The sequence below is a fragment of the Bos javanicus genome, chromosome 11, assembly GCF_032452875.1.
Source record: "Bos javanicus breed banteng chromosome 11, ARS-OSU_banteng_1.0, whole genome shotgun sequence".
NCBI lineage: Eukaryota > Metazoa > Chordata > Mammalia > Artiodactyla > Bovidae > Bos > Bos javanicus.
The window spans coordinates 5,134,228-5,160,162 of record NC_083878.1 but is presented as its reverse complement, the minus strand read 5'-3'; the positions used below and the strand labels follow the sequence as shown (position 1 = coordinate 5,160,162).

The 25,935-nt window shown below is 44.4% G+C and overlaps 1 protein-coding gene across 6 annotated transcripts in view; it reads left to right on the top strand.

Moving 5' to 3' along the window:
• Nucleotides 1-25,935, top strand: part of AFF3 (ALF transcription elongation factor 3) — a 635,458-nt gene that overhangs the window by 316,582 nt on the left and 292,941 nt on the right. For all 6 annotated transcript variants that reach the window (XM_061431670.1, XM_061431669.1, XM_061431668.1 and 3 more), the window contains one exon: nucleotides 3,522-3,569. In XM_061431670.1, coding sequence (XP_061287654.1) covers nucleotides 3,522-3,569 — 48 coding nt within the window. The remainder of the gene's footprint in view (nucleotides 1-3,521; nucleotides 3,570-25,935) is intronic.

Genomic DNA, 25,935 nt, shown 5'->3' with positions numbered 1-25,935 from the left:
GGGATAAGAGGAGTGGTTGATGGGTCCGAAGATACGTTTTCCAATTCACCCATTCATTCTCACCTGAACTCCAAAAGAGATCATTGTTCAAAGGACCATTGAGGCCTTTGTAATGGTTGCCTCTGGCTGCCCTGAAAAGAACATAGGGTTTGAGTCAGTTTCAAAAAGAACTCTCTGATCTAATTTGACTGAAGTATCAGGATGGTGACATTTCCAGAGCAGTCCTGGGATAAGGCCCTGGAAATGGAAGTTGTGGGGTGTAGTCAATGTGTTTTGCCAAAATAGAACTTTTGAGAAAACAGAAGGGATGAATATAGGAAAGAGGAATGAGATATTAGTGAAAGCATTGGGTCTTCTAACCTTATCTTGATATTTAACACTGCTTTTTACAGGGATAGACATGTAGATTATGTTAATGCTCTGTTACCAACAGTTGTGCTTTACACATTTTGTTGTTGATCTCTTAATGATGAGACTAGAAAGAAACCATGTATACCAAGATAGTGTTCCTATCTTAACTAAAATAGTGTTCCTATTTTAACTAAAACTTAGCAAATAATTTGTAAGGAAATAAACATCACCTAAAAGTTATCAAACTATTGGATTAAAGTCCTAAATATAAAAACGAAAACTGTAAGACTCTTGGAAGAACACATAGGTAAATCTTCATAACCTTGGATTTGGCTATAGTTTCTTAGAAATAACCTCAACAGAGAAGCAATAAAGAAAAAAAATAGGTAAATTGGACTTCATCAAAATTAAAAATTTTGTGCATCCATGCACATTATGAAGAGAGTAAAAATACAACCCACAGAATGGGTGAAAACATATGCAAATCTTATATCTGATAAGGGTCTTTATCCAAAATATATCAAGAACTCTACAACCAAACAATAAAAAAACAACCCAATGAAAAACTGGGAAAAAGCCATTTCTCCAAAGATACACAACGGCCAATGTTCACATGAAAACATGTTCAACGTCTTTAATCCTTAGGAAAATACATATTAAAACATCAATAAGTTACCATTTCAACCCAGTAGAATGGCTATTATCCAAAACAAAACCAGAAAATTGCAAGTGTTTGGTAAAGATGTGGAAAAATTAGAACCTCCACACATTGCTGGTAGGAATGCAAAATGTCATAGCTGTTATGGAAAACACTGTGGCAGCTCCTCAGAAAGCTAAGCATAGAATGGCCATATGACCCACCAACTCAACTCCTATGTCTATAACCCAAAGGAAGCGAAAACAGGCATTCAACCAAAAACTTGTGCATAGATGTTTATAGAAGTGCTATCACAGTAGTCAAAGTAGAAAAACCAAAATGTCCATCAGCTGATGAATAGATAAATTAAATGTGATAATATTCAAATATAGTGGAATATTATTTAGCCACAAAAAGGAATGAAGTACTGACATAAGCTACAACGTGAACCTTGAAAACATTATTCTAAGTGAAACACACCACCCAGACACAAAAGGTCACGTAATGCAGAATTCATTTATATGAAATATCTAGAATAGAAAAATCTATAGTGAGAGAAAGTAAAAAGATTAGTGGTTACCAGGGGCTGGGGAGAGGGGGAATGAAGAGTTCCTGCTTAAGGGGCATGGGGCCTCCATTCAGGGTGACAGAAATGTTCTACAATTAGACGTGACATTGTGAATGCATTTAAGGCCAGTAAAGGCCTTATATACTTACAATGGTTAAAGGCCATATATACTTAAAATGGTTAAAGTCGTTTATTTTATGTTTATTTTACCTTACCACAGTTTTTTTTTAAAAAAAGTGTGCAAGCTGTAGAAAACTCCTAGAAACCATGCTGATGAAATACCTTTGCCAAACAAGTGAGCTCAGGTTTGAGAATGGATATAGCACAGCCTTTGGGATTGGGGAAAACATCTGGAAGACAAAACGTACACAGCTGAGGATTAGGAGTCCTGTTTCCTGGTCCAGGCCCTGCTGTTCTGTGGCCTGAGGGCAAGTCATGTAAGCCTTCTGCGCCTCAGTTGGGAGCCTTGGACAAATCTTCCATATCTGGGTTGGAAAAATCTCAATCATGTATAGGCCCTTTTCAAGCCTCACATACGTTCATACACCCATGCTCCTTACCTAGTGTGAAGTGTGGAATATTTCTGATAAAATACTCCACCACCAGGAAGAGAAAGTGGGGGGCACACAGGGAGGTCTGGGATTTGAAGGTGCACACTTTGGCAGAACCTTTGTAGTACTGGAAAGTCCTCGAGTGGGTTGTGGTCAGCGTTCCCATTCCTGGGAACGGCAGGAAGTAGGTTCATTCACGCCTTCCTGACAGACACCCGTTCACTGCACATGCTTAAGGCTGTGTGACGCACGTGCTGAAGGACGCAGAGCCCCCAGGTGGGCGGGGTATGTGTCCTGGAGGGAGGAGAGATCTTTCCAGAGTCGGTCCGTGAATCACCATCATGGTGAGCACACTGAAGAGGAGTAAGTGCTGAGTAAACTACCATCCTGGTGAGTGCCCTGGAGAAGAAGTAAATGCTGCATGGCTGAATATTCCAGGGCCAGGGATGCTACCCTGAGCAAGTCACGGCTGACCTGCCCTCTGAAGGATGACTTGGAACAAACGAGGAAAACCAGCAATATGCAAGTCAGCATTCGTCGGGGAGAGAGGACCATGAGAAGGAAAGAGAACAGGGTGGGCTTGGGAAAGACATTGTGAAGAAAGCCTCATTCTGGGAGGTCACGCCGAGTGCTGGTCAATGTCACTGAATCAAAGGCCAGAGAAGTGTCTCACTGAGACCACAGCTGGCACTTCTACTGCAAATGCTGCTTTGTGGTAGAAGCACAAAACGTCCCCACAAAACCACCTCCCGTGCTCTGGGAGTGTGTTACCAGCAGGGACCACACAGCATCTCTGAAACTTAAAATGGTCCCCAGAGTCGGCCGTGACCTGACGTCCCCATTCCTTGGAGCCTGTACCGCGCCTTCAGCACAGGGCAGTGTGGGTGACATGACACCCAGCCTGCCCTTGGAGGATGTGTCTCCTTTTGGTTTTTCAGGTTTCAGCCCATTACCCTGTAAATCTAGGCTCCGGGGGTGATCCAACTACCAGAGTCGTGCTTGGCCTTTGGCAGGGCCCTTGCACGTATCCAGTGGGTGGACTAGATGCACCTTGGCGGTAGAGGCCACCTTTCCTTCCACACTTTGATGGAGCCCCAAGTGCATGGAGCTCACACCTGCCAGTTGTGTGCTCTGCCCCTAAGGAGGCTGCCCTGCTTAGAGTTGACGTGGCTGGAGGATCCAATGCTGCAATTCTGGGGCGTGTGCGACGCTCCGGCTGCCCTGTCTGTGGTGCAGCAGCTGGGGAAGGGGGTGGTCTCAGCCATGATGGGTGCTGTCCCATTAAGGAAGTGAGTTCATCTGTACGTCCCCTGTGAGGCATGGCACCCTGTCCAAACTCTATTCAGTGCCATCTCTTCATTGTAACCATAAGACTGTTCTATCAGGCTTAATGTTTTTTACCCTTTGCTTGCAGGAGAGTCGATCTGGAGAAACCAACAGCTGTGTTGAAGAAATCATTCGGGTAAGGATATTCTTTTGAAAATTTTACCAGTTGGTTGATGTAGGTTTTAAACAGAAGGAGGTGTGCGGCTGGAGTGTCAGAGTGAGCCCGGTGTTCGTGTGCTGTTTGATCTTTACCCAAGTTGCCTAAATAAGACTTTACAAAACCATGCTTCCTTTAGAAACCTAGGAGCTACACCTCCATCTGGCCCCTTTGCACAGGCTGAGGTGATGCTGTATGAAGGGGGTCAGCTGGAAGATACAGCAGCAGAGTTGAGATGAAAAATATGGCCGTGTTCACATTCGGGTGCCCCCATTCATCTCCCTACTATTTAAAAGCATCTTTTAATAGTCCATGCTTCCCAGTCAGGCAGGGGTTGCCTGGTTATTTTTTTCCCAAACTTAATTAGAATCAGAAGCACTTGACAAAGAGGTAATGCTCAGTGCTGAAGATTTATTTCTATATTGTTACGCACGTTATTATTTTGCCTGGTCCTCTCAGTAAGCCTGTGCTTTTCATCATCATCATCTCACATGCACACCTGTGAACTAGTTTCACGCACAGATTCACTTAGGCTGTGCTGTTCTGCCATGTTAGTGTTCTCCTGAGTATTCAGACTTACAATCAGGATGTCCTCTTCAACCTATATTTTTTCTTCACTCATATTTTTTCATTGGAATAACCTAATAATTTATGGCTCTCAGAAAGCTGATATTACACTGGGCAAAACACCAGGGTAAATCAGACCAGATGGTGTGGCAATTCCCTATAAAGAAAAAATAACTTTATGTTAATATATTTTTAATGTTTGGACACCTTACAGACTTTTTGTTGAATTGCTTTGTGAGCTACAATAATACAATTATTTGGTTCAGAATTTTACGTTGACTGTCAAATCATTTTCAGAGGTAGAATATTTTTTATTCTTCCTGGAAAGCATTATGTCACAAATCTCTTCACTGTAGAATTGATGAAAATAATTAATTGAAGTTTGGTTTGTGGAGTTTGTAATGATTTCTGGTTTTGTGGCAGAGGTTTACAGAGAAAACAGTTGTCACAAGTGTGTGGCAGCTTCATTCCTGGCAATTAAGTATATGCTGAATAAAATACATATTGTACTTTAAGTCTAAATTCTCTTTCCTGGGGCCTTGTTTCAGGCTAAACGCAAATCATGTGAAATGCTAATGTACTTGTCCTGTTTTTCTCTCTCAACATACTTTCATGTTTTGGGTCCCAGTATTCAGTGTTTGGGAGAAGGCAATGGCACCCCACTCCAGTGTTCTTGCCTGGAGAATCCCAGGGACGGGGAGCCTGGTGGGCTGCCGTCTCTGGGGTCGCACAGAGTCAGACACGACTGAAGCAGCTGCAGCAGCATTCAGTGTTTAAGCCATCCTCCTTCAGTTGGTTTTGGCATCTGTCTGAAAAGTGAGAAGACCACAACATGCCAGTCCTCTTTTTGGCTTCACTGTGTTAAAAATCCTGCTCCTTCTGACCCTTTCTTGTCTTTTCTGAGGATATGGAAGAGCTCCGTCATTTGACCTTTCTGTTCTACACTCCAGGCAAGGCTTGGCGTTCATAAAGAGGTTGAGTAGTTCTCATACCAGAAGGATATGTGTTAGACAATGCAAAATCACTTAAAACTGGATGCTGCAGTCAAGTGTTTAAACCATCATATGTTTTTTTTCTTAAGAGCTTATTTGAAGTTCCCAGCCTCGCCTCACTCCTGTCTCCCTACAATGCTGACCCCTAACCCATCATACCACGGGTGCCTCCCCTGCCCACCTCAGGTCAGGTGTGGAGCAAGAGGGAAAACCAGGACCCATGAGATAATTGATTTATGCACATGTGCAGGGTCAAGGGTGGGGGACGCTGCCTTCACTGGAAGGCCTCGAGGAACAGCCGGCGAGGAGAGTGTGTAGACTGGGAGGTGCTGGTGGTGCTGGCGCTGTCGTGGGAGCCTTTTCCTGTTCCTCACCTGGCAGCCTAAGGTGTCAGCAGTGGCCGTTGGTACTTCGGGAGCTCCTAGAGGAGCATGCGGGTATTCCCAGTTTTGCCTGGAGTGTTTTCCTGGCTGTCACCTGCCTCTCACAGCAGGAATCCCCAGGATCTCTTGGCCTCTTCTAAGCATCTCCTCCCCTGCAGACACACGCACAGGGCTCCTTCTCAGGTACAGCTTGCTGGGTCGGTTGTGTGTCCGTCACGTATCAGTGTCCTTCTCACGTGGTGGCCCCAGTGTCTAGACTTTAGAATTCACGATCTTGTGGGATGAATGAATAAACGAGTGAGTGAGTGAAAGAATACTCTAAAGGAGAATGGTGAGCAGCAGTGTGCGGCTCACAAGCGGATTCCCTTCGCTGTAAATCATGGACAAGATGCACTGGCTGGGACTTCCCTGGTGGTCCAGTGGTTAAGACTCCAAGCTTCCAGAGCAGGGGGTATGGGTCCCATCCCTGGTCAGGGAACTAAGGTTCCATGTGCTGTATGCCCCGTACCCTAAAGAAAGAGGTGTGTTGGCCTTTTTAATGCTGGGTTACTCTGGACCGTCTTTGTGGAACCCAGTTTTCCTTACCAGGTTCTCTCCCCTTGGGATCAACTCAGGCAAACCTGATGTCATCAAGATCACCAGGGGTAATTATTATTTGCAGGCATCTTATTCTGAAAAGCAGTGTGGAGGAAGAGGAGGGTCATGAAAAATGCCTTAAAATAATTGAAGTTGAGATAGTCACTGAACAAGCGTTAGCATGCCCTTTCCATATGGGAGGCACTGGGCATCAGTGGTAGGTTTTAGACAGATGTGACCCTGGCCCTTTTGGAACAACAATGTGCTGGAAGAGATAGATATTACATTATTTTTTTAATCGCATAAATAAACCTGTCCTGCTATTTGTGATAAATACTCAGAGTTTCCTGAACATTTTCTCTACCATTTATTACCTAAGTTGTGATCAAGAATAGTGTCCCTGAGGAAGCAGCCTGTGAATTGAGAGTTGGAGGATGAATAGGAAAGCAACGTAAAGAAAATAGTGGGGCTTCCCATCAGAAGGGGCGGAGAGCTCGGCTTGTCAGAGACCTGGGAAGGAAAGAGGAGGCCCGTTGCAGCCGGAGGGCGGATGGGAGAAGCCCGGCAGGAGAGCCAGTCATTCGGAACCTTCTCGGCCACACTCAGGAACCGCTAAGCACCAGGGAGCCAGTGAAGGATCGGAGCTGGGACGGATGTGAGCAGACTGGCTGTCATGGGGAGGAAGGGGAGGAGGGGGAGGCTGATGCAGGTCCCGGGTGAGGGATGCTGGGCAGAGAGACCTGTGAAGATGGAGGGAGAGGCTGATGCTGTTACCGAAAGAGTGGTTACTGAAAGCCAATAAACAGGCCAGGCTGGTGGAGAGGAAAGTTTGCTTTATTTTAGATGTTGGCAACTGGCAGAGGAAGGCTGCCATCTGTACAAAGGCAAGATCTTTTATAGCAGAAGTGGAGGGGGGTACGTGCAGAAACACAGCACAGTCAGCTCTGACAGCCGTCTTTAAATTGGTCATCGGTAGTCTGACCAGCATCATCTTGGTGGTTTTAGGTACAGTTAATCTTCAGTTCTATGATTGATTTGTTCCCATTTCTTTGAGGCCAGTTCTCAGAGTTGTGTCAGCTAATGTAATGTCATGGGTACAGTCTGGTCATCATGTAGTTACCTTCTTCTACCTGGGGTTTCAGTATCTACAAGACAGCTCACAGGCTATGGCTCAGAATATTATCTATAGCCCTTGAAAAGGAGCTAAAGGTCCTTGACTGTGCTTAATGACTACATTATTATTTGGTCTCCTTTGTTCTGTCTCTGCACTTCTCATATCTCTGATTAAGCTTATTCTCTGACTAAAGTTTTCCACAGCAAAAGGCAAGCAGAGCACATGGGGAGGTGGGGGTGGGTGTGGGCAGGGACCATAGGGTCCTGCCGCATTTAAGTGCTGGGCAAGAGGAGGGAGTATATCATACGATCCGTTTTCAGATATCCTGAGTTTGAGGTGCCTTGTGATACTCAGGTAGACGTGGAGAATGTGCATAAGCTCAGAACAGAGGTCTGAAAGGCAGGCCAACATTTTGGATGAATTAGCACATTGGTTGTAAAACTGCAGAAATGGGTCCATTTGCCCAGAGAGGGACTACAGGCTGAGAAGCAATGAGAGCCTAAAGTCCACCATTTCAAGGCCAGGCAAGGGAAGAGCCACTGGCAAATGCCTGTGAGAGGGAGTCAGCAGAGAACCTGAGGAAAATCATGACCGAAAAGTCACAGAGTCGAAGCCAAGAGAATTTCCATTCAACTGGGCTCCCAGAATTTCCCAGAGGAGAAGAGAGAGGAGTGTGGAAGACCACCCTAAGGATTGGAAAGCAAGGTCATGGGTGATCTTATGGAGTACTGTTCCTTTTTTCTTTTAAATTTATTTTTATTTAGTTACTTTTTGGTCACACCATGCGGCCTGCTGGATCTTAGTTCCCTGACCAGGAACTGAACCCGTGCCCCCTGCATTGGAAGCTTGGAGTCAGCCACCGGACCGCTGGGGACATGCCTGGAGTGCTGTTTCTGTGGAGGAGAGGGGGCAGAGTCCAGACTGGAGAAAACTGGGGTGGGGTCCCTGAGTTTAGAAACCACTCATGAGGAGAGGCCATGGTTTGCCTTCATGCTCTTCATTTGCACTAAATTATGTGTGAGTGCGTGTTCCCTTGCTCACTCGTGTCCTACTCTTTTGTGAGCCCATGGACTGTAGCCCGCCAGGCTCCTCTGTCCCTAGGATTCTCCACTGGAGTGGGTTGCCATGCTCTCCTCCGGGGGATCTTCCCAACCCAGGGATCAAACCTGCATCTCTTGCGTCTCCTGCCTTGGCAGGTGGATTCTTTACCACTAGTGCCACCTAGGAAGCCCAGATTCTATATGGACCACCAACAAGGACAGGATGACATTTATTGGAGAAGGAAATAGCAACCCACTCCAGTACTCTTGCCTGGAAAATACCATGGACGGAGGAACCTGGTAGGCTGCAGTCCATGGGGCCGTAGAGAGTCGGACATGACTGAGCGACTTCACTTTCCTTCTTTCACTATGTCTGAGACACTCTTCTAAGGTTCTTGCCTATGTTTTCTCACTGGGCCATCACAGCTGCCTGCTGTGTAGTTGGGAACTATTCTCATCCCCATTTTACAGAGGAAGAAACTGAGGCAGGGGGAGGTTAAACACAGAGAGCCGCGGCACACAGCTGCCATGCAGCAGAGCCGGGATTTTTGACCAACTCTGTCTGGGATCAGCACCGCCCCCCACCTGCAGTGCTGTCTTATTAAAGCAAGAAGCACCCCCCTGGCTCATTCATGAAACCACTCAGGCATTTTGCCACGAAAGGGAGGTTTCCCGCTCCCACGTGTTTGTGATCCTAAAGTGCCTGATCACGCGTGCGTGCAGTTGAACTCATGGAGGTTTTATGGCCAACATTAACAATCTCACCTTTAAACTTCATTTGCCTCTCCCCTCTCTTATTTTTGCTGAGGTGACTGTTTTCAAGTCATTTGAATATTACATTATGTTCTCAAGTACAATTATTTTTTATCCTCGCTCAGAGAATTTCATTCCTGGGACCTAGTAAATCTATGTATTATGGCAAAATTCATTTAACCAAGGGACAAATTATAACGGAGTTCTATGGAGATGAGCTCCAAGGTCTGGGAGCCCTCCTGGCTTGACATATGTTTGTAACAGACAGTTTTCTAAGTTACACTGTATTTCATCCTTAAGGGCTCCAGTGCTGTAATACGTAGGTGCTTTTCCTAGCATTATCCATTCACGTAGAATGGCATTAACATTTGTTCAGCAAATAAAATCTATTTACAATGCAGTGGGGTCATGTGGGGCTGAAACTAGAATGCACGGATTTGATGCCAGATAGCTCTAGATGGTGGTTATTGAGAGGCACCCTCATAACGTAGGGAGCCTTTGTAATAAGAGGCCAATGTTTGAGATCTGGTTTGGATATAAAGGATGGATTTACAGACAGTCTCAGGGCACCATCTGAGCAGATTATCTTCTTGGCTTTCATCTTTAGTCACTAATTTAATTCCAATTTCCTGCAAAATATTCATGGTGGATATGTACTTAGAGTTGCCTTTCTGCTCTATGAAGAGGGTAACCAGGACTCGCTTAAATTTTGGAGACCCATACCAATTTCCTGACACTGTGAGTGGCCAGGTGTCCAGCAAATAGAGGGAACTCAACTTCCTTGGTTTTCTGGAAACTGAGGAGCCTCCTAGAGAAGATTTCCAGTTGCGTTTCTGGGAGGTCTGTGAAAGAGGAGAGAGTTGAGGTTACCATCAAAAACCATGTACATCATCATGCCACCTCAACATGACCAGGCCCTGAGTGGTGTGCCAAGAGAAACCTGATGCTCAGGTGTCCACAAGCTCCTTAATCCAAATGAAAATACGTGTGTGTGTGTGTGTGTGTGTGTGTGTGTGTGTGCGCTCAGTCGTGTCCAGCTCTTTGAGACCCCATGGACTGTAGCCCGCCAGGCTCCTCCATCCATGGGATTTCCCAGGCAAGAATACTGGAGTGGGTTGCCATTTCTTCTTCCAGGGTATGTTCCTGACCCAAGGATAAAACCTATCTCTTGCATCTCCTGCATTGGTGGGCAGATTCTTTACCACTGTGCCACAAAGATAACATTAACCCCTCTTGGAGAAAATAGAAAACAAAGAGACTCTTGTTTTAAGTGTTCTGTTTGGGTCATTTGCAGAACTGGACCGAGGTCAGATCTGCCCTGTTTCCGACCAGACAGGCATTTTCTGCCTCATGTTGTTTTCTTTGTAAATTATTTCATTTGTTTCAAGTAGTAAGGATTTTATTCACAACAAAATGAAGCCTACAAATGGCAAAATCAGGCTGGGCATAACTGCAGAGGAGCCCCATTTACATATCCCATTGCTTGGTATAGTAAGATAGAATCAAAGCGAAAGTAACAGTGATGGAGGTCTGGAGAAATTCACCACGCAAACTGCGTGTCTTATCCAAGATATATGGGTTTCATTTGGCAGTGTCTTGTTTTGATTTTTCTTTTTCTCATTTGGCCACCTGGATGGAAAGACCCTGATGCTGGAAAAAAATTGAGGGCAGGAGGAGAAGGGGAGCGACAGAGGAGGAGATGGTTGGATGGCATCACCGACTCAATGAACATGAATTTGAACAACCTCCGGGAGATAGCGAAGGACAGGGAAGCCTGGCATTCAGTAATTCATGGGGCACAAAGAGTCAGACACAACTGAGAGACTGAACAATGACACCCCGGATGGATAGAGACACAAACATCATGTAAAGTATCTTATTTTACATCTGAAGGTGCAGTTTTGCTAGGTGTTATGAGTCCTTTGGCTGAAACCAGAAGCCCTACTTAAGCGGCTGCGTGTCTCTCCCTAAGGGTCCTGGTGCCTATGAGGGGGTATCCTGAAACTGCTGCTAGTTTCAGGGCCATGGGCTACACTCTGTAGGCTTTGTGTGGATGCCAAAGCTGTTTAGTTTCTAACAGAAGCGGGGTGAGAATTTTATAATTCAGAATCTGTTCTGAGCCCAGAGGCTTCGGGGCAATGGCCAGAGGGACCTCAGAGGTCTGGAAGCTCCAGTCCGGAGTGAATGCCTTTGCCTTTCTGTGTTTACATGGCCGTGTGCGTGGATACATCACAGAGGCTTACAGAACCAGGAGTGTAGAAGCAGGAGCGGGTGTTAGCCGGCCCAGCGGCACGTGAACACACTCTCCACCCGCACAGTCTCGGGTGAGTTCTGATACCGTAGTCAGTATCTTTGCTCCCATGTTTGTCAGTATCTTGCTGAGAAGGGGCCACCTGGAAGAGAGGAGCAGGCCCACAAATAGTAACAACAGCTGGATGCTACAGGCTGTCAAGGAAACTCGGGCGCTGGTGCCTCCTGCTGTGCCCAGGTTGGGCCAGGTCTGTGTGTCAGTAGCCAGACTGCATGATGGTGGGGTTCCCAACAAGGTCAAAGACACAGCTTCCTCATTTCGCATCAGGATGCTGGGCGAACTTCAGCACTATATGAGAGGACCAGGGCATTAAATATACTTGAGTTGTAAAGTTTTGTGTTGCTCTAGCCTTGCAAGGTACATCCACAAAGCCAGAGAGATAATAAGATTGACTGTGACTCACAAAGTAGATGTACTCAGTGCTTTAGAACGCTTGCCGGACTCACAGGAGGAGCTCAGCCCGCGCTTACAGGACAAGTGGGTTAGAGAGACAGAATGTGGGCGAGAAAGCAAACAGAGGCATTCCTTTGAAAGGCAGTGTGCATGGTTCAGCCCCAGCAACACAAGAATGTAGAGGGTGTGGCAGCGCCGCCCGTGGGGTCCATTGGATTACACAGTGTCGTGTGTCCACTCCTGTTTTCACAACGTCTCTGAGTGCTTTGCTTCTTTATATTTCAGTGAGCCTCCATTCTCATAAAGATAAGCGCTTGCATGTGGAGCCTGTGCAAATCCTCGTTTATCTCTTTCCGTGAATGAGATTTACCATGCGGTGTTGTGGGCCCTTGGTGGGCATTCAGCACCCCTGACCAGCACTCCTGCCTCCACATGCCCTCTCTTACACCACGTGCCCCTGGATTTACTCCCATCCTGGCAGCCCTTCCCTCCCAGTCTCCTCCATGGACGTCTCTCCCTGTAGCTGTCCCTTAGCTGTAGGTCTCCTACCCCGGCTCTCTCTCCTTCTCACAGGCTGGCTTCCTCGGTTCATGTTCACAGCTGTGCTGAAACCGGTATCAATCAGGTATATTTATCAGGCTCTGTTTCCTGATTTTCATGCTCACCTGTCCCATGCCCCCAGATCGCCCCACCAGATGTGTCATGAGACTGCTGCCCTGAGGTCGCCTCTCACTGCAACTGGCTCTTCCTCTGCTGGCTTTCTCCTGAATCTCCTCCTGATGGGTCCATTTCTTCCTGTCCCCATCACCATCCTTCAGGCACCATCCTTTCCCACCTTGATTACTCCAGAGACCCCCTTTCTGGTCTCCAGTCTCCTGCCTCCCCCTAGCTCTCCCCAGTGCAGGCAGAATCAGCTTTCTAAAGAATGTTTGCTGGAAACACGTTAGTGGCTTCCCCAGGCTCAGGACATGGTCGGGTTCCTGGATGTGGTCTACAGAGCCACACTTGCTCCGGCTCCCCGTGGTGTTCAGCCTCGTCTCTCTCCGCTGCCCACCTCCACTCTGTGCACGACTTCTGTACAAGCAACACCACAGCCCTCTCCTTCGCCTCCAGGCTTCACTCTTACTCTGTCTACCCCTGACCCCAAACATCCAAGTGTTTCCTTCTTGTTCTCTAAGCCTCACTTAAGATGCCACTTCCTCCAGGAAGCCTTCCTGATTGCCAGAGTCTGAATACATGCTCCTGTTCTATATTCCACAGGGACCCTTTTCTTTTATCACAGCGCTTGTTGTATGGACTGATAATGGCCTTTCTTAAGCCCCATTAGGCAGTGACCATTATCTCCAGGGGCTAGCAAGCAACTAGCACGTAATGGATATTTAATTAATGCTGAATAAATGGATAAGGAATAATGAATGAATGAATGACTTTGACCTTTTGCTCAATGTCTGTTTTTGCTCTCTACCCTGTTGTCCTTCCCAAAAAAGACTAAAGTGCTTTTTTGAAGCATAAGCTTGAAGCATAACCTGAAACATAAGCTCTCCAAGGACAGTCAAGATTGTTGGGTTACCTGGGAGCATGAGGACACCTTCTGCAAGAGCGATGAGAATTCACTTAATAACTCCTGAGGGTTGGAAGTGGAAAGGACATACCACTGATGTCCATACCAGAAGAGCTCAGACCTTTTGTGTAGTATCTGCTAACTGTAGTCTGATTATCTTTCATGAGACGGAGGTTTCTGTTTTGATATCTGATGAATCTACAAGTTGAAGAAATCAAAGTGTTAAATTTGCAGGGATAATTCAATTACGATGTTGATCATAGAATTGGGAGAGAGAAGTCAAAGCTATTTCCATGACTAATATGCTCTGTCTAAAGCCATTCTTGGAACAATTAAAGCACATCTACCCAAAGTTATCAACTCAAGAAGTACATTTTAAGACTGTACTTACTATCGGGAAAATCACACGCAGGTTTCTTTGTTTTTTTCGCCTGGAGAGTTGTGATATTACACTGATGTGCTGCACATTACTATTACGTGCTCACAGGACAGTTTTGAGTAATTTCTAAGATCAAAAATGATCATTTGAGGATTGACAGGATACAGGCCTGGAAAATTAGAACATCTATCTAGATATTAATCATAGTTTGTTTTTTAAACAAATTTTTGAGAATAATTCACATACCCATTGAACTTTTACAATCCAGTGGCTTTTAGTACATTCCTATAATTGTGTGTCCTTCACCACAGTTAACTTTAGGACTTTTCATTACCCCCAAAAAATAACCCCCACCTCTCAGCCATCACCTCTCTTCCTTCCCCATCCGCTCCAGCCCTAGGCAACCATTGACCCGCCTTTTGTCTCTATAAATTTGCATATTCTGGACATTGCATAGAAATGGAATCACACAGTATGTGGTCTTTTGTGGCTGGCTTCTTTCTCTTACAAAGTGTTTTCAAGTCCATCGTCTTTTAAATAAGAGATAATTACCTGTAGTTCTTACACTCGTAATTATTTAGACATTGCTGTGTGTGGTCAGTCGCTCAGTCGTGTCCTATTCTTTGTGACCCCATGGACTGTAACCCACCAGGTTCCTCTGTCCACAAGATTTTTCATGCAGGGATACTGTAACAGGTTGCCATTCCCTCCTCCAGGGGATCTTCCCAACTCAGGGGTTGAACCTGAGTCCCCTGCTTGGCATGCAGATTCTCTACCACTGTGCCACTTGGGAAGCCCATGTAGACATTATAACATTAAAAAAAAAAAAAACAACCTGATTTTTTTTTTTGCAATTTCATGTATATGTTGTCTTGTAAATTCTGACATATTTGATTTATAGTTGTGCAGTTCTTGTTTTTTTTAATAATTGTTGGAGGCAGTGAGATATAAGTATTTTAAAAACATAGGGATTGAGACTCAGGACATTTTTCATGACTTTTAGAACATGCGCCCATATTTATCTACATGTTGTTTTGTTCTGATTTTGAAAGCTGTCCACACACACAACCGCAATGTCAGAATAGGAAATCCAGTCTCAGCATTCTTTCAGCTCCAAATTAACTGGTTTTTGCACACGAGGCATTTTCGCATTTGTATGTGGCTCCATTCCTGGGCCCACGTGTAGCCAAGAAATTCTGGAGATTCACTGTGCTCAGCCTGCTTCCTAACACTTTTAGTTCTATTGATAAGTTAGAAAAAGGACGCCCCTTTCTGTCTCTCCAGATACAGTAGTCCTCTTTTATCCGCAGTTTCAGTTACCCGTGGTCAACTGAGCTCTGAAACGATTAAATAGAAAATTCCAGGAATAAACAATTAGTAGATTTTAAATCACATGCTATCCTGAACAGCGTGATGAAATCTTGCACCATCTCACTCCATCCCACCTGGGATGTGAACCATCTCTTTGTCCCGCGCAGCCCACCCGTTAGTGACCTTGTAGTCTTCTTGGTGTCTTGGTACTTGTATTCAAGCGGCTCTAATTTTTCTTAATAATGGCCCAAAAGTGCAAGAGTAGATACTTGCAGTTCGGATATTCTCTGACTGTGCCTAATTTATAAATAAACTTTATCCCGTGTGTGTGTGTGTGTGTGTGAGAGAGAGTCAGTCGTTCAGTCATGTCCAGCTCTTTGCAACCGCACGGACTGTAGCCCACCAGGCTCCTCTGTCCATGGAATTCTCCAGGCAAGAATACTAGAGTGGGTTGCCATTCCCTTCTCCAGGGGGTCTTCCCAACCCAGGGATCAAACCTGGGTCTCCTGCATCGCAGGCAGATTCTTTACCATCTGGGCCACCAGGGAAGCCCAGATTTTACCATACTTATGTGTTAACATATATAGGAAAAAAGACAACGTTTGCAGGGTTTGCTGCTATCTGTGGTTTAAGGCACCCAACTAGGGTATTGGAATGTTTCCCCCCTAGATAAGAGGGGATTGCTGTATTGAGTTGGAAAATAATTGTCATATCCTGACACTGTTGTTGCTGTTTTTAGTCGCTCAGTTGTGTCTGACTTTTGCAACTCCATGGACTGTAGCCTTACAGGCGCCTCTGTCCATGGGATTTCCCAGGCAAGTATACTGGAGTGGGTTGCCATTTCCTGCTACAGGGGATCTTTCCGATCCAGGGATCGAATCCTTGTCTCCTGCATTGGCAGAAGAATTCTTTACCACTGAGCCACCAGGGTATTCTGACACTAGATGATCTATTTTATTTTTTAGAGTTTCCTCTTCTTTTGTCTCCCACTAAAAAGGCGTATCTGTTTATCCAAATGGATGTCTTTCTCCCCTGAATTTCCTAAAAAGTTACAGGAGTATAACTCATGGGTAGTTTATTATTGTCATCCTAAATAACAAGAGTTCTGTGGTTCTATGGAATTAAAAATACTAAACATGTTATATTCTACTTCTTTTCTTTCTTTTTTTTTTTTAAAAAAAGGTATTTTTCTATGAACATTGATTAGGCTTCTGGAACCTGATTAAAAAATCTTAGATCAGCATTATTATTGATACATTATGTGCTAATTTAAAACTCTGTTCTTCAGTTACTCATAAATATCTTTTTAATGATCTCAAATATAGATTTGTCTCTGTTTATAAAGTGCACATTTTCTAAAAATCACCCTGGGAATCTATATTAATTAATTCAACATTATTGGTTTATTTATATCTTCGTATTTTATTTATGAATCATTTTTGTCTTCCTTTCTCTGGCAGTAACTTGTGATCTCATAGTATTTTTGGTCATTTTTAAACCTGTTTTTTGAATTCAGTTTAACAGTGGATACCTGGGTGGAGGACAGGGAAGGGTAGGCTTTTAAAAATAGAACCTAAATTTAGCTAAAATTGTTGATACAGCATCTTAAAAATGACCAACTCCCCTGCAACCTACCCTGGAAACCAAATGACATTTTCTGACCCTGGTGAGTCAAAGATTCAGCTTCAAACAGGAAAGCCATTTGAAAACTCAGCTGCCAATAAACCAGAGAGAAAGAGAAAAAAGGGAGAAAGAAAATTCAGCCACAATGCATGAAAAAGGTGGTGTCCTGAGAGATTCCCTCCAGGACCCCAAGATTAAAACCTCCCCTCTGGGCTGCAAAATCAGAGCTGATCATTCCTTTTCCCTTTCTATTTCCTTGTTTTTTTCACCAAAGTCTCTCACTCACACCTCCACCCACACCCCAGGCCCAGACTCTGGAAAAAGGCAAGTGAACACTAAGTTCTTTCGGACGTTGGTGGTTATTGTTGTATGAAATGAGGAGCCCACTGTGATGTGAATACAGACCCAGGAGCAGATTCCTGACATGTTCAGAAGAGTGTAGACGGTGATGGGGTAGAGGGGCCTTGGTAACTGGAGTCATCTCGAAAGACCATCAGCAACCCTTAGAAAGTTGAAATGATTAATTACTTCAGTACAAAAGGAGACTTGTTAAGAATAAGCAGGGGACAGAGTGTCAGCTCCAGGGGTGACCGACTTGTCTGCTTAATAATGTGTTTTTAAAGTGCATGCCACATCAAAAGCCAAGCACGTGCACATGGGGGGAAATGGAAAGAAAAAGCAGTGGGCAAAATATTTGGTGTGTTAGAACACATGTTTTGGAGATCAGATTAGCAAAAACTTTGGTTGGAGCATTTTTAAAATGCATTCCTTCTGCCCACCCAACCTCCCACCCACCCCCCACCCCGCCCCAAGTCTTAGCAGTGCTGGGAAAACTCAGGAAGTAAAAACTTGCAGGACGTGTGCTGGACCTTTTATTACCAAAAATGATAAAGAGCCCATCAGAGCAACATTGCACGACAGCCTCCTTTTTTTGAAGGTGCAGGGATCTGAATAGACTCTGTGGACTGAAGCAGACTGCGTGAACTAAAGCAACAGAAGCAAGAACGGTGGCATGGCGAACCATGCATCGACGGCTTTCTGTGCTCTTGCTATGTGCTCTCTCCTTTAATCCTCACTCTAACCCTGGGTGAAGTCATCCTCATCTTCCAGAGCAGGAAACTGAGATAACGGGAGAAGAACGCATAATAAATAATAGACACAGTTAGGGTTTAAACTCCAGACTCCAGAGCCTAAGTTCAGAAACCAGATAGAGTGATTTTCAACACATAAGACTAGGCAAACTCTCCTTGTGGGGATGCATCTGGACTCTTGTGTTTGCATCACCTCTCTCTCCTGGCCTCGATGATATAAAAGCATGCTCGTGGCTTCCACTGTTGCTTCAGTGGGAAGAAGCTGTACAGGGCTTCCAGCAGTTTCGTTGAGGACTGATACCTGACATGTGGCACAAGGGGTGCACAGGAGTACTTTTGAGGGACTTCCCTAGTGGTACAGTGGTTGAGAATCCATCTGCCAATGTAGGGAACACAGATATGATCTCTGGTCCCGTGTGCCACGGAGCAACTAAGTCCATGCACCACAACTGCTGAAGCCCGTGCACCCTAGAGCCCTGTGCTCCACGACAAGAGAAGCTACCGCAATGAGAAGCCGTACACGACTAGAGAGTAGCCCCTGCTCGCTGCAACTAGAGAAAGCCCTCATGTAGCAATGAAGACACAGCGCAGCCATAAGTAAATAAGTAAATAAATTTTTTCAAAGAGTACCTTTGATAGTCCCTTACAAGCTGGTCTCTAGCGTGTATTTGTGTATCACCCAGTTACTGAGTAGTGCGTCTTGAAGCACAGGGTTCTTTTGCATCAGCCCGTGTTTTGCCTCCCTCCATAAAGCTCTGTTACTGACACCACCTGCCCATATTACTCTTCGTAAGAGCTCCAGCAATCAACATTGTCCTCCTTTCCAGGAGAGGGATGGATAAAGATGGAGAGTCAGAGGCCCCAAGAGGCCACAGCCCACACCCCTGCCTGCCCGGGTGTGAGTTTTCACCCCAGCTGGAGCTCTTGCATCAGACACTGTTCAACAACAGCTCAGCCGCTGACCAGCCCGGTGACAGCCAGTCAATAGAGATTTCAATACAGCGTGCATTTCGCAAAGAAGAAAGGCATTGTTCTCACTCATTATGTGATGTGGTTGTAACATCTATTGCCAGATAAATTTGTGGATACACACATCTTCGTGAGTCAACATGTCTAACCAAATGTTTTCATTCATCACACACAGTTCTGGAGGTAAACCAATCTTGCAAAGCTGTGATTGAAATAAACAGTTTATTTTGAAACTGATGACTGTTAGCTGCTATTATTCTCATTAGGATAATCAAGTAGTTTCAAATTCATTAGAGATGAGGTTCACTTAAGGAAATATCCATCTGTAAAATCCAGTTGTAGAGTATTGACGAGATTATCTTTATTGCTAGGAAATCATTGCTTTGCTAAAGGACTCCTGCCTACAGGAAAGGATTAATGTGGGATTAATAGCAAATTCCCTTAGATATCTAGAGTCTAGGTGTCTGCTTACAGCTTTTTTTACAAGGTAGTATTACTAGAAAACAAAACCATTGGAATCGCTTTGAGTTTGATTGACAAACAATACAATATAAAGACAGTACTTCCTCGGAATAAATATCAAAGCCAGCGGGACATTGTAAATCACTTTACAAAAATACCGTTTTTTAAAACAACTGTTGAGGTGCATACACTTGCAAAGCAGCCACGAAGCAAGTAAATGCAGACGACACCCCCTGGTGGAACACTGTTTGTAGGTGGGCGATGGTTTTTTTATCTCTTTAAGTCAGTTAAAGTGCTCATTTAAATTTCTCTGCCTTCTTAGCTATGATAAAACTACCTTCATTGGTGTCGATTTATGCCCCTTTCGTTGCTTTTACAAGTATATGGTTATACCAATTATGCCTAATTATGAATCAGATTACCCAGGCAGAGTAGTTTTCATAATATATGTTCTAGTCTACTATGTTTCTAAAGACTCCTTCTGAGATCTTACCAAGGATTAAAAATTCTGCGTAGCTTCTAACTTACTGCAGTATTTTCACATCAATAAACTTGGTAGATTGCTTGGAGCAGCTGTCTTATTGGCAAATGACATAGAACCCTCCTACTTAAATATAAATCCTTCCCACGTTAAGACTTATCCAACTGAGGCGAGCAGTGTGAAACACAGAAATCTACTCGGGCTTGGAAGAACAGTTGAAGTAGTGGGAGTCTTCAAAGAGGTAGGTTCAGAAAATCCCCAACTTCAGACTTCCCTGGTGGTCTAGTGCTTAAGAATCCTCCTTCCAGTGCGGGGAACATGGGTTTGATTCCTGGTCCAGGAAGATCCCGTATACCACAGAGTAACTAAGCCTGTGTACCACATCTACTGAAGCCCATGCACCTAGAGCCTGTGCTCTGCAGCAAGGGAAACCACCACAATAGAAACCCACACACCGCAATGAAAAGGAGCCCCTATTCTCTGAAACTAGAGAAAGCCAACACGCAGCAACAAAGACCCAGCACAGCCAAAAAAATAAAAATAAAGAAGGAAAGAAAGAATCTTTTAAAGGGGTATCAAAAAAAAAAAGAAAGAAAGAAAATCTCCAGCTTCTACATGGACCCTTAAAAGAAGAAATGAGAAAGGAAATGGGATGATATTCTTATACCATGTATGAAGGATTGTCACTTGATTCGAGCTCTGCCCTGACTAGATACACCTCCCTCTGACAATATGGCATCTGTTGCTTGTTCTAAATCAAAAGACAAAGACAAAAACGAGTTCCATGGTCACGTCCTGTTCGGGAGGACTCAGTTTTAGCATGATCAGGAGGTACATGGTAAAATAGAAAGGATACCTAATAAAAAGGTTTACCATTCTGTTAGTCGCTCAGTCGTGTCTGACTCTTTGTGACCCCGTGGATTGTGACCCACCAGGCTCCTCTGTCCATGGAATTCTCCAGGCAAGAATTCGGGAGTACGTAGCCATGCCCTCGGTTTCCCTCGTGGCTCAGACAGTAAAGCGTCTGCTTGCAATGCAGGAAACCCAGGTTCGATCCCTGGGTTGGCCCTCCTCCAGGGGATCTTCCTGACCCAGGGATCAAACCCGGGTCTTCCACATTGCAGGCAGATTCTTTACCATCTGAGCCACCAAGGAAGCCCCTACATTATGGTAGTATCTACCATCTAGGTTACAAATGAAGCACGATTGCAAGAAAATCTCACATCTCAGAGATAGGCTTTAGCCAGGTAAAAGTAAGCATGTCTGTTTTCTTTTAATTCCCTCACATTCTCAGCCTTCTGAATCCTTTCCAGTTTTCCCTTTGCTTTTTAAAAAAATTTTTACAATAAATTTGGCCTCAGACGAGGTACACGGACCTCCCCGAAATCATGAGCCAACATCTGCATGAGGGTCCTAGGGCCCAGGCCTTATTAAAGAGTCCAGGTCAGAATCTGGTTCTATAATTTCTGGAGGATCAACCAGAGGGCACAATTAATTCTTATCAAGAGTCAGTTCTTATCCGGAGTTTCCCAGTACTATTTGAAGAGCTATTTTTAAAAGCTGGTTTTAGCTTTGTGACTAAAACTCGTACAACAATCTTCTTACACAGGTAGTATGTTTGTTTAAAATGAGCACATCCCAGTGTGATTGAATTAGGGTTCTTTTTTAAATTTTATTTTATATTGGCATATAGATGATTTACAATGTTATGTGAGTTTCAGGTGTATCAGCAAAATGATTCAGTTATCCATATACATCTATTCTCTTTCAGACTCTTTTCCCAAATAACTTGTACAAAACATTGAATAGAGTTCCCTGTGCAGTAGGTTCTTGTGGGTTATCTGTTTTATAGATAATTGTGTGTACATATTAGTCCCAAACTCCTCGTTTATTCTGGATTGATCTTTAGAGATGCGCTAGGGGCAGCTCCGCAGCCCACCTCTTCACTTACCCCAAGGTCAGCCAACAACGGCTGTCACTGCAAACAGATCAGGTGTATGTTACAGTGTCCTTGAAAAACTTTCTGTTTAGTGCCGCGTTATCATATAGCGTGAAAACATTAAAGAAAAGAAGCACAGACTTTTAAAACTGTGTCTTTTTTATGAGGTCAAACCGATCATTTTGACACTTAATGAATAAAATGTTCATGTTGCGAAAAATGCCATAATGAATTGTAAAAAGACATAATCAGCAATGACTAAATAATTAAGGGAATTGAAATGCAGAGTCATTTGGGGATGCATTAATAATAACCCGATTTGTTCCATATGCTAAGGAATTCTGTTTTTAGAAAATCAGTCATCACACATGCTCCATGGCAAAGAGGGGGAAAAAAATGATGTTGACTAATAGGAACTGTAATTAGATGTTCTGCTTTTAAACAGCTGAATAAAAGATGAAATCATATAGAAAAGTATATTTAGGTACAAGTCAGAAAGTAAACTGATTATTATTCATAGAGCTGTTAATAGGAACTGTAATTTATGCATCTAGTGGGGATTGTATTAGACAATTAAGAAAGGGAGTCACTCTGGGCTTCCTTTATGCCTTCGAATTTGTGTGTTTTCCTGTACCAGTGATTCTCATTTTTCTCATCCTCTACCACTTTAACCATCAGAGTTACATCTTCAGGTGGTGGCCAGTGAGCATTCTGGGACCCGGCAGGTCTTACCTCCAGAGGATGCCACAACAGGACACCCCGTGTGCTCCCCGAGACACTGCTGGGCTCCACCGGCAGGCGAGCATGACTTTTCAGCTTCTGCTAATTTTTCACCTGCAGGGCTTTCTTCAAAGATCCTTGGAAAAGATTTCATTTCTCATGGCCTCTGTGGGTAGCCTCCAGATGGGGAGAGCGGGCGATGGTGACCAAAAAGCAGTCACTATAGATGGTCTATGGAGTGGCCACATTTCACGGATGTCCATCTCTTTGGCGGAGCATGAGAATCTGTCCCTTTATTTTTTAAGTTAAGACATCAGAACCCATCTGTGAGATCATTAGAGCAAACAGGTTTCCGACCTTGGATTCTCCATGAAAAAAAAAAAAAAAAACCATACCTTTTTGAAGAATAAAAGAACCTAGAGTGGCAAGCAGGAATACCAGATTTTAACAAAACCTCTCCCCCTCCCTGGTTATATGTGTTCAGGTACCTAGTTGCCAGCGGACATGGCAGGCTGCACCATTCACAGCTGCTTCTTTTATTAACACAGAACATTAAAGCAAGCAGCCCCTTTCAGCTCTGGGTGTCAAGTGCATACGTTGCTCTGCTGCCCCTCAGCCCCGTGGTGATGCTGGCTGTCTACGTAGCCCTTCCTATCCTCTCGCTCCATCATTGCATCACTGTCTACAGTGAGGACCAGGGATAAGCTCTGCGGTGATGCAGGGAGAATGTCGGCTCTGCAAGACGTGTAGGCGTACTGTGTGTTCCTTACAGAGTTTCTGAACAGCCCCACAGCTGGGCTTCCTTTCATACCATAGAAACAGGATCTCTTCCCGCTTCTCCGGGCGGTAGATGTTGACATGATGTATCCTGTCAGGGTTTTGCAGTATGAGTAGGTTTTGCTGGACTGGAATTCTGCCCATCTAGGTTTGAATCAAGGCTTCTCAGGTGGCACCAGTGGTAAAGTACCCACATGATTTTGATCCCTGGGTCAGGAAGATTCCCCAGAGGAGAGCATGACAACCCATTGCAGTATTCGTGCCTGGAGAATCCCATGGACAGAGGAGCCTGGCAGGCTATAGTCCATGGAGTCGTAAAGAGTTGGACATGACTGAAGTGACACAGCACACTTGCACACACAGGTTTAAATCTGCTGTTTTTGTGACTTTAAGAGAAAAAAAATTCCTCCATGCCTCAGTTTACTCACCTGTAAATTAGATATAATAATGCTTTCCTTACATGTCCTGCAAAGTTGTGATGAGGATTTAATAAGAAATATATATGTCCAAGTATTTTAGCAACTATAAATCATGTTATAAATGCTAGGGTTTTTTCTGATGGTAATTAATATTGTATGCATTATGTTCCTTAGAATATAAAGTTCTCAAGGTGATAAACAGTCTTGAACAAGTTGCTGGGCTGTACCCATAGAATTCATAACCCATCATTAATTAGTCTTTAAAAACATTTTTTTTAATGTATGTATGTATTTTACTTTTGCCTGCACTGGGTCTTCACTGTGGCACGTGGACTTTCTCTAGTTGCGGTGAGCAGGGGCTACTCTCCAGTTGCATGGTGCAGGCTTCTCATTGCGGTGGCTTCTCCTGGTGCAGAGTGTGGGCTCCAGGTACACGGGCTCAGTAGTCGCGGTGCATGGTCTTAGTTGCTCCATGGTGTGCGGGATCTTCTCAGACCAGGGATCAAACCTTTGTCCCTGCACTGGCAAGCAGATTCTTAACCATCAGGCAAGTCCTCATCATTGCTCTTGATAGACAGATAATGAATCATGTACAGACACTGTGGGGAACAGAGTCATGCCTAATGTACTTAGAATTACATTCCTAATCCCCAGAATATGGGAATGTTTTATGTGGCAAAGGGGAGTTAGGGGAACAAAGAAATTAGGTTGCTAGGCAGCTGATGTTGGGATGGGGAAAGATCCTAGACTATCTGGGTAGGTGCAGCATAATTACAGGTGCCCTTGAGTGGAACAGAGAGGCTGAAGAGAGAGAACCAGAGAGATGGGGGTGTGAAAAAGCCTTTACTGGCTTTGAAGATGGAAGGAGAAGCCATGAGCCAAGAAATGCAGGCAGCCTCTAGAAACTGGGAGGGGCGGGGAGCAGATTCTCCACTCAGTTCAGTTCAGTTCAGTCGCTGGGTCGTGTCCAAATCTAGGGCATCCAAAACAGAGCACGACCCTGCCACGATCTTGATTCTAGCTGGTTCTGGGCCTCCAAGTTTCTGACCTGTAAGATAATAAATGCACACTCACTGATCAGTGACTATGTATAAAATGAACTTTCAGTTCAGTTCAGTTCAGTCGCTCAGTCATGTCCGACTCTTTGCAGCACGCCAGGCCTCCCTGTCCATCACCAACTCCCGGAGTTCACCCAGACTCACGTCCATCGAGTCAGTGATGCCATCCAGCCATCTCATCCCATCGTCCCCTTCTCCTCCTGCCCCCAATCCCTCCCAGCATCAGTCTTTTCCAATGAGTCAACTCTTCGCATGAGGTGGCCAAAGTACTGGAATTTCAGCTTTAGCATCACTCCTTCCAGAGAACACCCAGGGCTGATCTCCTTCAGAACGGACTGGTTGGATCTCCTTGCAGTCCAAGGGACTCTCAAGAGTCTTCTCCAACACCACAGTTCAAAAGCATCAATTCTTCGGTGCTCAGCTTTCTTCACAGTCCAACTCTCGCATCCATACATGACCACAGGAAGAACCATAGCCTTGACTAGACGAACCTTTGTTGACAAAGTAATGTCTCTGCTTTTTAATATGCTATCTAGGTTGGTCATAACTTTCCTTCCAAGGAGCAAGCATCTTTTAATTTCATGGCTGCAGTCACCATCTGCAGTGATTTTGGAGCCCAAAAAGATAAAGTCTGACACTGTTTCCATTGTTTCCCCATCTATTTCCATGAAGTGATGGGACCAGATCCTGTGATCTTCGTTTTCTGAATGTTGAGCTTTAAGCCAACTTTTTCACTCTCCTCTTTCACTTTCATCAAGAGGCTTTTTAGTTCCTCTTCACTTTCTGCCATAAGGGTGGTGTCAAATGCACACTCACTAATCAGTGACTGTGTATAAAATTAACTTTAGGCAGTCATGAATTTCAGAGCTTCCCTAATAGGCCAGTGTTTTTTCACTCATGATCCTCTGGAGTTTGACTCAATACTCTGTCTCTCTATCTATCCATCCATATAAAGCCCAGGATACGCAAAAAGGTCTGTTATTCCTGGAGTGAATTGGAGTGGAATGACTTGCATTCCACTAATTTTGAAGTGATTTCTAACAGCAGCAATAAAATAAATAATAAAAACCAACACAAGCACATGCACAGATTTTGACAAAAGTAAGAGACGAGATTTTTTTCAAATACTGCTCTTAAATACCCCAAAGCCAAGACCACGTATGACCATGATTGCCTGGAGGCAGTAAGAGTCTAATGCTCCTACTTGAGCCTGGTTTGCCCAGGTATTTGGACTAATCCTGTCCTTTGCTTTAGCTTTATTTTCTGGCTTAAATAAGCAATAAGTTTATTGCTTTGTGCCCTGTGGGTATTCCATCACTACGTCTTGACTGTCTGACAGTGTAAGTGTAATTATTTCCTAGACAAGAAACCAGGTGAGGTGGGAAAGCCCAGGTAAGATGGGGGGAATGCCTAGGGTTGCATTGCA